Raw genomic sequence first — 12,792 nt, forward strand, 5'->3', positions numbered from 1 at the left:
ACTTGCGATGCGCTGGCTTGGATACGCTGCTGCAGGCTTTGGGCCTAGTGGTGGGAAACTAGCTGGCTGCAGTACGTGGTCTCTCCGTGGATAGCATTGCGGGCACTCTAGCTCTGGACTTTGGCCTCCCACCATGTGTCTCTTTCTCTCTCTAGGGATCGCAGGAGGGTTGGCGCTCTTTTCTCTGACTATTTTGCCTTTGCCATTCTGCCACTATAAGAGTCGGCTGCAGTTTGACTAATAGACAATTTCTATGGCCTCTATGGTAGCTCTGCTGAGGTGTCTTGGCTTGCTTAATCAGGGAACAGTTGTTGTGCGGCGGTATATGCTGGCGCTCCGCTGCTCTAATGCGCTCTTTACTGTGCAAGTTGAGGAGCACTATCACTTTGCCCTCTGAGGGTAATAGTTCCACTGTGGCAGGCGCAGCACTATGAAGTGCCTTTTGAGTTGTGGCATTAGAAGAATTTTGATGTCTGGGATTTTTAGTCTAACCAGACAGTCTATTACTCTGTAATTCCTCTAGCGCCGTGATATGGAAACATTAAGTTTAAAGAGCACACCAAATGCTTGAAATAACTTCTTTATTAACTTCATTTTTTCTTCATATATAACACTGCCGCCTCCGCAGCAGATAGTCCATGTAAATAACACATGTTGAAAAGATATCACAAAATGGCAGTATGCATAAAATGGTGGTTTAACTGTTCAATCTTGTTATTCAACATAAAATGGTGGATATATTTCTCTCTTCAGTATCTGTACTCTTACTTTAAGTTATTTAAGCACTTTATGATCTCTTTGAGAGGTATATCTGAGGTCTAACTAATAGTTCACTTGCTGAATTTGGTTGCAATTTGCAATATGCAGTTAGCAGTAACTATTTGCAGATTTGTTGAGTATGATCTGATATGGTTGTATGCAATTTGGATTGCAATATGGAATTTGAACACAGTATATATAACAGTTATATGACATCCAAACATGAAGTTACTGTAAATAACTCTTCTTTTGTCTTTAAACATACACACATAGGAACTTTATTAAGGTTATTGGCAGGTCTAGCTATATAAACATATAAGCTATATTAGCTACCTAGGACAGGTCTTAGCTGGCCAGCTACACACATTACACTGCAGATGCTGGTAATGTCACTGTCCGCAATGGACACCATCTACCGAAAACGGACACTGAATGTCACAGATATTTTTTGGATGCACACACTTTACATTGGAGATGTGGCACAGCTAATGTCACTGTCCGCAGTGGACACCGTCTATGTAAAAAGGACACTGGATGTAACAGATATTTTTTGGATGTGCAGACTTTACACTGGAGATGTGGCGCAGCTAATGTCACTATCTGCAGCGGCCTAACTATTGCACGCTATTTAGCGCAGGATGCACTAAAATTAGATATTGCTGCCACACACAACAGTCCTTAAAAGGACTTTTGGGTCTGTAAAGTTTTAGCTCAGTTTGCACTAAAAATAGATACTGCTGCTGTCACACACAACAATAGTCCTTAAAAGGAGTTTTTGGTCTGTAAAATTTTAGCAATTTAGTGCAGGTTGCGCTAAAAATATATATTGCTGCTGCCACACACAACAATAGTCCTTAAAAGGAATTTTGGGTCTCTGTAAAGTTTTTCTACTAAAAATATTCGTATATCACTCCCTACACTGTCTGTCCCTTCCTCAGCACAGCTCTGCCTGACTAAGACTGAGCCGAACATGCGTCATCGGGGTGCTATATAGCACCGATGACGCTTTCCGGCCAGCCAATCACCGTAATGCCATTAACCAACATGGCTACAGAATTACAGTGAGGGCAGTACTTACATGCACGTTTATTGGATGCGTAGCAGCAAAGAAACGTGCGGGGAGGAGACTCGAGGACATGCAGTATTCGGCCGAATACCGCCATGTGCCGAGCAACACTAATATAAGGCAGTGCCTATTTAATGGAGATCAGCAGACTAGCCCTCATGCTTGACAAAGGGGGTAGACCCCCCGAAACGTAGCTACATTTTTGCTAGGCGCTACATGTGCTGAACCTCAAAAAGGACCCAAGCACAAAGGACTTTATTAGGTATGGACTTTTATACTATTATATGTGCTTTTGATTTAAAGAGAAAACTTGGTTTCCTGGTTAAAATTAATGGACTTTTGCCTTTTTTCAACCGTATTAACTATGTATTAACTATGTAACTAATTGTGTTTTGGTGCAGTTTTTTACTTGAAGTGTGAATTAGTGTCGAGTTGGCATATCGACGTTCATGCACTTTGGTGGTCCTGTTGTGCTATTGATTGTGCCACCAACTATTGATTGATTGTGCCACCAACTATTGCATGAAGGGATGTATTACACCAACCAATTTCTGGCCAATGAGAGCAATAGTTGGTATTGTATAACAAAAGATCTGTGTGTGCAAACGGCCATCTGACCAATGATTGGTAAGAAAATCTGACAGATAATCTGTTGGTGTAATACAACCATAAGGGTGAAAATTATCCCATCTCAATAAACTGTTGCTTGCCCTCTCCTTATAGTCTAAAGTTGTCTAAAGACTATTTGTCATCACCTTTATAAATATAAACTCAGGATAGGTCATCAATATCAGAGCAGTGGGTGTCCCGCACTTGGCACCCACGCCAATCAGGTGCATGAGGAGACGGCGCACGCAGTGTGAATGTGCCGTCTCCCTTCTCTCTTCCTGCTCTGCTGCTGCTTTGCCATAGATTATGGCAAAGCAGCAGCAAAGCAGGAAGAGAGTTGGAAGACAGCACGTGCACACTATGCACACTGTCTCCTCATGCAGCTCATCGGCAGGGGTGTCGGGTGTCGAACCCTTGCTAATCTGATATTGATGACCTATCCTGAGGATGTCATTAATATCAAAAGCCCGGAGAACCCCTTTAACAACATACAGATCAGTATTAAAAGTCTCTCTGTAATATAGTATACAGTATGTTCCACATCTAGATATGCTTCCACAATACTGCATGACCACTGAGGACATTGCTCCCTATTGTGTCTAATCTTTGTGCCATTATGAACATACTTATCGTGTAATAGATGACTGCATTTTAAATCTGATAGTAATTTAGCACCTAGTGCTTTACGTAGTCTGTTATTGCGATCATGCAGACGATTGTCGGGAGGGAAGCGTTCTTTCCCAGCAATTACCTGCTCATCAGCAGAGGAGACTGCTGCTATTACATACAGCAATCTCCTCCACAGTATTGGGAGCAGTGATCATTAATGCCATCACTTGTCCCTATACTGGCTAGGTGTTTGTCGGCAGCCGGTCATGATTAGAGAGCACGATCTGCCAGCAGCAAATGATGATTTTTAAACAAGTTAAAAAATCTGGATTTCTCTTCATCTGGTAATGAGTGGCAGTATGACACTGGCAGATCATCGCTAACGAGCGTTCCTACGAATGCTTGTTAGCGATGTTCTGGCAGACTATCTGACAGTGTAATAAAGCCTTTACCTTGTTTTATGAGCTAAAGTGAAATCTATAGCGTTGTGGTTATCTGTTACATCTGTAGGTTATTCATTGAAATATTGTGTGCCACTTTAGCCCCTGATGAACCCCCACAACTTGGATTGGGGGAAACAAGCTGGACTTTGTATATTTTTTATCTATAAGCTCTTTGTAATTTTTGTACTTATTAAGCTACTAATTCGTGACAGATGTGATTATTGTTTTGAAACCGACTGTGGGGGTCACAATATGAGGGGCTGCTTCATTGAGGGGGATGCTGAATGAGGGGCTGAAACTCTGAGGTGGTCACTGTATGATTGCTAACAGTACAAGGGGCTGGTGCTATTGCATATATTAAAACATTATTTTTCTCAGCAATGTGGGCACATCTGAACATGGGACCAACACAGACGCCTTCAGCTGCCAAATGCACATGTAACAGGTCAGCCAGTTTCATAGGTACAAATCTGCTGACAGATGCCCTTTAAAAGTATAGCAAAAGTAAACTATCCTCAGCTTTTGTTCATAAAAACTTGCCCAAAGGAGTTCCTCCTCTCATTTCCATATTCTGCTGTGTTGATATAAATTTTTTAATCAGGTTTCCTATAATCAATCGAACATGATACATTGTTAGTCAGTATAAATGAGCTATTAAACATTGTGATAAAAAGCATTATCATAAGGGATCAGATCTCTTAGGAGATCTAAAGAACTGAACTGTGTGAATAATCGTAGATGCAATTGCTTTGTATTGTAGTGCTTCGCAGATTCTCTGTGAAACTGATAGCTGGGTGCATCTGATATCATTTGACATGGTAAGAAGGTGCTTACCTGTGAAGCCTGCATCCATTGGTAGAAATTCTAAGCGTATAGGATGACTGAGAAAAATGACATCTGTCATTCACAAACTACTGTAGTGTGGGTGTAAAGTACAGGAATCATTTAACAATACATTTTAATAAAGGGTCTTTACTCCACCTGACATGTAACCTTTTTTGTGTTTTCATCTTAAATAGCGTGGGACAAACGGCAAACATTCTCTTCCATATAAATCCTAGTGAAGTTGAAAGTCTGAATGATGGAATCAACTTCTTCAGGAATAAGGAAACAGGAAAGAACTTTATTGTATTTAAAGATGGTGAAGTATTGCGGGCGTGTAAAAATGTATGTAAGCATCAAGGTGGAACCTTCATTAGAGACATTGAAGACCTGGATAGCAGGTAACATTGTTTCTTTTCTAAATATACTTTATCACATTGTTATATCTTTGTGTAAATGTCAGACTGTCCAGGAAAAGCTTACTATATTTCACAACACTATCATGTTGGTATTTTCACCAGAGAGCACAGAGTGGCAAGGGGACATAGTGAGGAGGTGCAACATCCGATTATATACCCCAACCGTGGGATGATTACTTATTCAAGTAATGACTAAGCCTGTGGCAATCATAATACTAAATGCACAACCTACATAGAAAATGCCAGACCGCTTGTACTATATTAAATCCTTTATTACAAAAAAATCACAATTGATTACATACATGATTAAAAGAAAGAAATTGGTGCAGGAGATAAAACGACATCACTGGAGGAAACATACAGTGGATATAAGTCCTTGTTCATCCAACATGATTGTTCACTAAAGTGCATATGCAATGAATTCATACATGGAAAACAGGAATGTAGGACAATTACCCATTCTGTGTCTCCTCCAAGATGGCGCCAACCCCAACGCGCGTTTCAGCGTACCTTCATCAGGCGGTACAATATAGTACAAGCGGTCTGGCATTTTCTATGTAGGTTGTGTATAGTGAGGAGGTGATAGCAGCATCAGGAGACCACAGAGTGACCCGGTGACAGAGTGGGGAGGTGGGTGGCAATACGAGTACCAGATGAAGATGGTGGGTAAAAGAAGGAGCACTTGGCATCAGATGTGTGGCATCAGGCGGGTGGCAGCATCAGAATAGTAGCTGAGGCAGGTAGCCAGAAGAAACCGGTCTCTTTTGTCAAAGTGTTGGTGTGGCACCATGGATGATCTAGACTGATGCATCAGGCATTGGTTGGTGGAAATCCTGGCTGATCCACGCCTGATTAATCTTGACAAAGGTCAGTCTCTCCACATTTTGGGTGGATAGACGAGTTCTTTTTGGGGTAACTATGGCCCCCGCCGCACTAAACACCCGCTCTGATGCCACACTACTGGCTGGGCAGGACAGCTTTTCCAGGGCAAACTCTGCTAGTTGCAACCACAAATCAAGTTTGGCTGCCCAGTAGTCCAGCGGATCTTCAATGTGATGTGGCAGGGTACTGTCCAAGTATACCACCATCTGCTGGTTCAGGTTGTGTTCCAGGTCTAGCTGCTGCTGCTGGTGAGTAGTGTCTTCACTAGGTGGGTGAAGAAATCTGCTCATCAGCGACTCTAGACTCAAGTTGCTGCTGATGGAGCTGGAACTGCTCCTACCCCCCACCCTACCACAGCAGCCATGGCAGAGGAACACGAGTGCAGAGAGCTGCGAGAGGATGGACGATGGCACAGATAGGCAGCGGCCAACTCACTACATAGGATGTCTCTATAGTACTTCAGTTTGTCCTTCCTCTCAGCGGGTGTAAAAAAGGCCCCCATTTTGGACCTGTAGCGAGGGTCCAACAAGGTGGAGAACCAGAAGTCCCTCTGCCGAATGGTGACAATTCGGCAGTCACTATGCAAGCAAGTGAGCATGCATCGGGCCATTTGTGCAAGGGACTCGAAGGGACTCCCTGCCTCCATCTCCACTGCATACTGCCACAGTGGGTCTGGGTCCTCTGCCTCGTCTTCCTCATCTCCCACTAGCTGCTCCTGATCCTTCTTTCCTGTTACCTGTGTGTAAAAACCACCCATTTCACTACACATTGCGTGTGCTCCAATGTCCTCCTCCTCCTCCAGTTCAGCCCCCACAGGGCTCATGTGGCCGTGAGATCTAGGCACCATGTCTCCAGTCCCCTGACCAGCCAGATTTACCAGCATCTATTTTAGGACATGAAGCCGTGGAATGACGTTGTTCATCCCGTAGTCCTGGCGACTGACAAATAACATGGCCTCCTCAAAGGGCCTGAGCAAATGGCAGGTGTCCCGCATGAGCTGCCATTGGCTGACATCGAAGTTACACAAAGAAGTACTCCTGTCCGCTTGGATCATCAAGAAATCATTTATGGCCTCTTTCTGTTCGTATAGTCGGCTCAACATATGGAGGGTTAAATTCCAACGGCTAGCAATGTTGCATATCAGCCTATGTTGGGGGATGCCGTTCTGCCTCTGCAGCTCAAGGAGGGTGTGCTTTGCGGTGTACGAGTATCTGAAGTGCATGCAAAGTTTTCTGGCCATTTTTAGGATGTCTTCAGGAACCGCTTGACAACCAGATTGAATACATTTGCCATGCGGGGCGCATGGCTCAGAACTCCTTGACGCATTGCAGACACCATGTTCTTCCCGTTGTCGGTCACCATGGTTCCGATTTTGAGTTCCTGTGGAGAAAGACAGGATTCGATTTCTTGATGAAGGACACGGAGCAGTTCCTCCCCTGTGGGACTCTGTTCGCCCAGGCAAACGAGGTGCACAACAGTGTGACACCGCCGTGCCCTGCACATGTGGTATGTTGGATGGGCACTGTGAATTGTCCCTGCAGTGGAGGCGGAGGACACGTTGGAGGATGAGGAGGCAGACATTGTCGCAGTACCAACAGCGTGAGAACGTGGAGGCGGAAGCGGCGTCACCTGGCCAAGTTGCTGGTGTGGCTGTGCAGGAACCACATTCACCCAGTGAGCCGTAAAGGACATGTATTGTCCCTGACCATAGTTACAGCTCCACACGTCGGCGCTGCCGTGCACTTTGGCAGACACCGACAGGCTCAAGGACTGGCCCACCTTCTGTTCTACATATATGTGCAGGGATGGTACTGCCTTTTTGGCAAATAAATGACGGCTTGGACTCTCCACCTTGGATTGGCACAAGCCATAAGTTCTCTGAAAGGTGCAGAGTCCACCACTTGGAAAGGGAGGGACTGCAGCAGCAGCAACTTGGCCAGGAGCATATTCAGCTTCTGCGCCTTTGGATGAGTGCACGCATACTGTTGTCTCTTGGCAATTGCTTCAGTGATCGATTGCTGACGGAATAACTGATGAGGAGTAGGGGGAGGAGCAGGAGCATCAGGACCAGCAGATGATAAAAAGGACCACCACATCGGGGCCACGGTTCCCCCAGGCCACTTTATGGTAACACTCCATATGTTGACGCAGGGCCATGGTGCCAACATTGGCACCCTGGCCACGCTTCAGCTTCTGCCCACAGATTCTACAAATGGCCATGTTCACCTCCTTCGGCGGCTTAACAAAAAACACTGCCGAGTAGGTTATTTTAACCCCAATACTCCGCACTGACTGCTACCGTTGCTGCTTCCGTGAACCTCTGCACCACTACGAAGCGGGTAGTCTACCCCGGGCACGTTTGGCTCCCGACCTCCCATTGCTGCCACCTTGCTGACTCCCAGACTTGCTGTCTCCACTGCTGCCTCACGGGCAAGCTGCCACCCTCTTCTCCCGATGACAATGAAGCCCCTAATTCACCCGGCTCCCAAATGCGATCAGCTACATCATCATTATTAAGTCCTGTCTGTACGTCACTGATGTCCTCCTCAAGGGTCTCTGGGTCAGGAGCCACTTGCAACACCAGCTCCCATGCCATTCTCCTCATCACTACTTGCCCACCTACAGGAGGAAGCAGCCGATGTCTCCTCCACATCTTGGCTGGCCAGTAGCTGCTGACTGTCCTCTAGTAGCTCATCCTCGCTGTATCGTGGATCTGAGCCCACAGCATATAATACTTCTCTGGCTGAGGGAACAGAAAAGGACAGAGGCAGGTTGAGGACAGGTGAGGCACAGGGCCTGCACCTGGGCCATGTGTCACGGCCTATGGTGTACGCTGTGACACTGTTGCCACACTTGCAGTTGCCCGCGGCAACGTGTTGCTGTGAGAGCATGCGGTGGCAGTGTCTTGGCCTTCTGGATGATTGCCGTGACATGGTTGCCACGCATGCTGTTGCTGGTGGTCACGTGTTTAGTATGCTTGTGTGTGCACTTCCCCTTTAAATTGTAGCCTCCCTCTGTCTGGTGCTGTAAGGGTTAATTCCCTGACTGGGTGTGGTCACTTGGCTTTTATCTTCTGTGGTTTCCTGGCTGGAGTCAGTTGTATTTCAGCTGTCGTTGCTGCTGGAGCTCTGCTCCAGTCCAGGGTGTTCCATCTGTCTAGTGAGGGCCACCCTTGTGGTCATCAATGTCATCCCGGTGTCTCCTTCCCTTCCTGTCCCTATTTGTATTGAGTGGGTTATGTTAAGGGTGTTGGTATGTCTAGTTTGGTGTTACATGTCTGGTGGTGTTTGGTGTCCAGCATGTTTGCTAGACATTCCCCTGTCTCATGTTTATTGCAGCTATGGGTGTCCTGGGTTCCTGTGTGGTTTGTGGTGTGTGCTGTGTCCTTTAATGTTGGTGTGGACAGCAGCACTTGTGCACAGGTTCCAGTCAGTGTGTCTGTGGCAGGTAAGTGTGTTATGTGGGTTTTGCTTACCTGCCATCTCCTTACGCTGTATGTGCTCCCCTCTCCTTGCAGCCTGGCCTTAGATAGAGACTCCTGTTCATCCATGACTGGGATGAACAGGTCGTCTCTTCCCTGCTCCTTGGTGAGGGATTACCAGGGTGACTTAGGGTCTCTAGGAATCCTGAGTATGAGTCGTCCTACCATCGGGGTCCGCTAATACAGTGAGGAGTCAGGGAGAGGATTAGGGATGCTGTAGGACAGAGGTTAGCAACCTCCGGCACTCCAGCTGTGGTGAAACTACAACTCCCAGCATGCTCTATCGACTTCCATGGGAGTTCCAACAACAGCCAAGCATGTTTGTATGCTGGGAGTTGTAGTTTCACCACAGCTGGAGTGCCAAAGGTTGCTGATCCCTGCTGTAGGAGGTGACCTGCTCCCTTATTACTCCTTTTGGCCAGGCTGATCCCCTTTTACCCTTTGACACCGCATGGTGGGGGGGTTTCACCCACTCCCCACCGTGACACCATGCCAGCTAAGGGTTGTATCTGACGAACCCACCGACTCTTGGCTGGGGGTATCTGATTTCACTTGGAACGAAGTGGATGACTGAGTCAACCATTCAAGAACTGCTGGGTTGCTGGTCATGACCGCTAGATGACACTGGGATCTCAGGCCTCTCGCTGCGACTCCTGCTGCCACGCCCCATTACTCTGCTGCGACCTGTACCTGCGGCAGAAACATTTAGGCCTCTGCCACTCCCCTGTCCAGGGCCTGGCACTTCTCTGTCTGACATATTGTTAGATCAAATAAATAAAAAGGAAATTAAAACGCCCCAAAAAAGTCTGTAACTTTATCACTTCACCACACAACGGCTAAAAAGACAATTTTTTTCACTAATACACGCCAAAAAGGGCTTTAGAACATATAACTGCACCACTGAACGGAAAATAAATATTTTTTGCCACTAGTACATGCCAAAAAGGGCTGTAATTTTCTCACGTCACAACACAACGGCTAATAAACCCTTTTTTTCCCCACTAATACAAGCCAAAAATGCTTCAGAACATATAACTGCACCGCACAAGGGCAAATAAGTTGTAGAAAAATTTCCCTGTAATAAACCCTGTTAATGGTTGTATCAAACAGCACTTGCACCCCAATAACTAGAACGGTTTGCTGGAATTACACAGCTGTACAATGGCAATTTGGATCCGCAGTCAGTGCAGCAAGGTGTAATAGGATTATTCCTATTACCCAGGCTGTAAAGTCCCCTACTGAACCCTGTTCTGCTTCAATACTGTGGAATGATTCCTCCCTATCCTTTCCCTGAACTTACATCAAAATAAAAGTTTTTACGTTTTTTCTACCACTGTCCCTAGCGCCTGCTGGCATCTCTCCCTGCACTAAGTACACTGGAAAATGGCTGAATTCAAGATGGCTGAGGCTATTTATAGGGCTGTGACCTCACAGGGCTGGCTGGCTGCTGATTGGTTGCATGGTATTGTGGGTGATCTCTCGTTCCCAGAGTTCTTTGCTCCATGTCCTAACACGTGCAGCAGCCATTTTAGGAGAAAATGCCATTCGTTACCACAAAGCGTGAGGAAATTCGGATTTGGTGCGAATCAAATTTTTCCTAAAATTCGGATCGAATTTCACTTCGTCAACTTTGATTCGCTCAACTCTCGCTCTTTTTTTCCAAACTTCAACCCCCAAAAATATTAAAGTTCAACTGTGTGGAGATGCACCAACACTGATTTATACCCCCACCACAACAAAAAAATATATTTCTGTTAAAATGGGAAAAAAATAAAAGGAATGTCCTTGCAGGTAGCTGCTTTTGAGGTCATACAGCAGCTGCCGCTGTTTTATAAGGCAGTAATTTTAGCTGGAATGTACTGCCAGGCACACCCAGCCTCAGCTCCTCACTTCTCACTCCCACACACGATTCTTCTTCTTTGTAGCCTTTCCCTTCAGTGTCCCTGACAGTAGAATAGAAGCTTAACTGTAAATGTACACTGTCATTAAGATCGGTTTTCTGTCAGACACTGAATAGACCCATGCACCCTCATTCACAGCCCAACACAGTATAACGTTCTTCTTGTTCTGCAAGGGTACCTCCCTGCCTGCTGCAGCACTGATTGGCTCATCCAGGCTGTCTGTCAGCCTGGGAGCCAATCAGGACAATCCCCCACTTTTCATGGTCATCTTTTCTTTTTTCTCCCTAGTGCTTTTTCCAACTGACATGTGCAGTAAAATGGCGCAGTTTTACAGGATTCATCCTAAACAAACCTAAAATTCTTCTGGTTCAGATGCCGGGCGCAATTTTGCAAAGTTAATAACAAACAATTTTTTTTAAGAACTGGTTTGTTCATGTCTACAGGGAACAATGTTTTTTTTTAATGTTATGTTGGATTTATTGCGACTGCGAACTAGCCCTGCAAATCCGGTCACTAGGTAGTCAAAAAATGTTCCTTTAACGTGCCATTAAAAAACGTGTCTTGCAGTGCAAAGCATGTTTTATAGCACACTTTTTTTTTTAAGTCACTTTATTAATAGCAAACTGAGTTAAAAAGATTACCACTTTCTGTGACTGAAAATCTGTCCATTATGTCTCAATGGAGTTGTTTCTGCAGCATGTGCAAGGTGTCTTCAGATGAATAAAATAGAAAATTCTGCAACAAATCTGCTCCTTGTGAATATAACCTCACAGGTATTGATCCCTTTCAGTTAATCTGCGCTATTGCAGCAAAATACTGTAGATCATCAATATCAGATCAGTGGGAGTCTGACACTTGGCACCCTGCTGATTAACTGTTTGAAGAGGCCGTGGCACTCGTGTGAACACTGTTTCCTCTTCAGTGTTTATAGGGGTTGTCCAGATTCAGGGCTGAACCCGGATATCAGCTATTCTTTTGCTCTATATGAGTGGAGCACCGGAGCTTTTCCTGGCTCCGATGCTCCCCCTTGGCTTGTGCTGTATCTCGCAGTACAAGATCTACTTGTTTATTGCCGGTGACATACCAGGCTTCTCCTCACTTTGTTAGGAAGAGACTTCCACCCTAGCGGTGAGCCCGGTAACATCACCGGCACAAATGGGCGGTCAGTAGGACAGCCCTAGGCTGTTACTATAGTACCTGCCTCCAAAACAGTTAGAAGTCTCCGCCTAGCATAGTGAGGAGAAGCCCGGTACGTGGGTTTGCTGGTTCCAATGCGCATTTAAAAAAAAAAAAATTGTAATAAGGTATTTGTGTCCGTACCCGAACCTGCTGACTTAACAGATATTTCATGTTTTAAACTGATAGTGTAGTTATTAACTTGTTAATACTTTTTTTTCTGATGAAATTTAGAACTGTTCGCTGTACCAAACACAACTGGAAGCTGGATGTTAGCACCATGAAATACGTCAACCCTCCGGATAGTTTCTGCCAAGAAGAGCTAGGTAATAAACATAATAATCCATTTCTGTTATAAGTCAAATATATCAAACCAACATCATTGTCTTTACTGTGTTTTTGCAAACCCCCTCAAAATCAAACCTTTTCAAATATATCATAGCGTCGTCTAAACTGTAAATTCCACTCCCCGACCCTCCCATAAGGAATGGATTAACAAAATGCAATTTTACAGGATAGAAGACGTCGCTAACTGCGAAAATTATGGAAACCCTGGTGGGAATAGTATGTAAGGCTATTTTTGCAGTAGCGCTTAGCATTTCCGGCAGGCTGTTCTGGCAGACAG

The 12,792-nt window shown here is 45.3% G+C and overlaps 1 protein-coding gene across 1 annotated transcript in view; it reads left to right on the forward strand.

Moving 5' to 3' along the window:
- Window positions 1-4,576: 4,576 nt before the first annotated feature.
- Window positions 4,577-12,792, forward strand: part of LOC121002189 (cytidine monophosphate-N-acetylneuraminic acid hydroxylase-like) — a 111,579-nt gene continuing 103,363 nt past the window's right edge. The window contains exon 1 of the mRNA XM_040433532.1: window positions 4,577-4,709. Within this exon, the coding sequence (XP_040289466.1) occupies window positions 4,625-4,709 (85 nt within the window). The 5' untranslated portion in view covers window positions 4,577-4,624. The remainder of the gene's footprint in view (window positions 4,710-12,792) is intronic.

Source organism: Bufo bufo, chromosome 5, assembly GCF_905171765.1.
Source record: "Bufo bufo chromosome 5, aBufBuf1.1, whole genome shotgun sequence".
Classification (NCBI taxonomy): domain Eukaryota; kingdom Metazoa; phylum Chordata; class Amphibia; order Anura; family Bufonidae; genus Bufo; species Bufo bufo.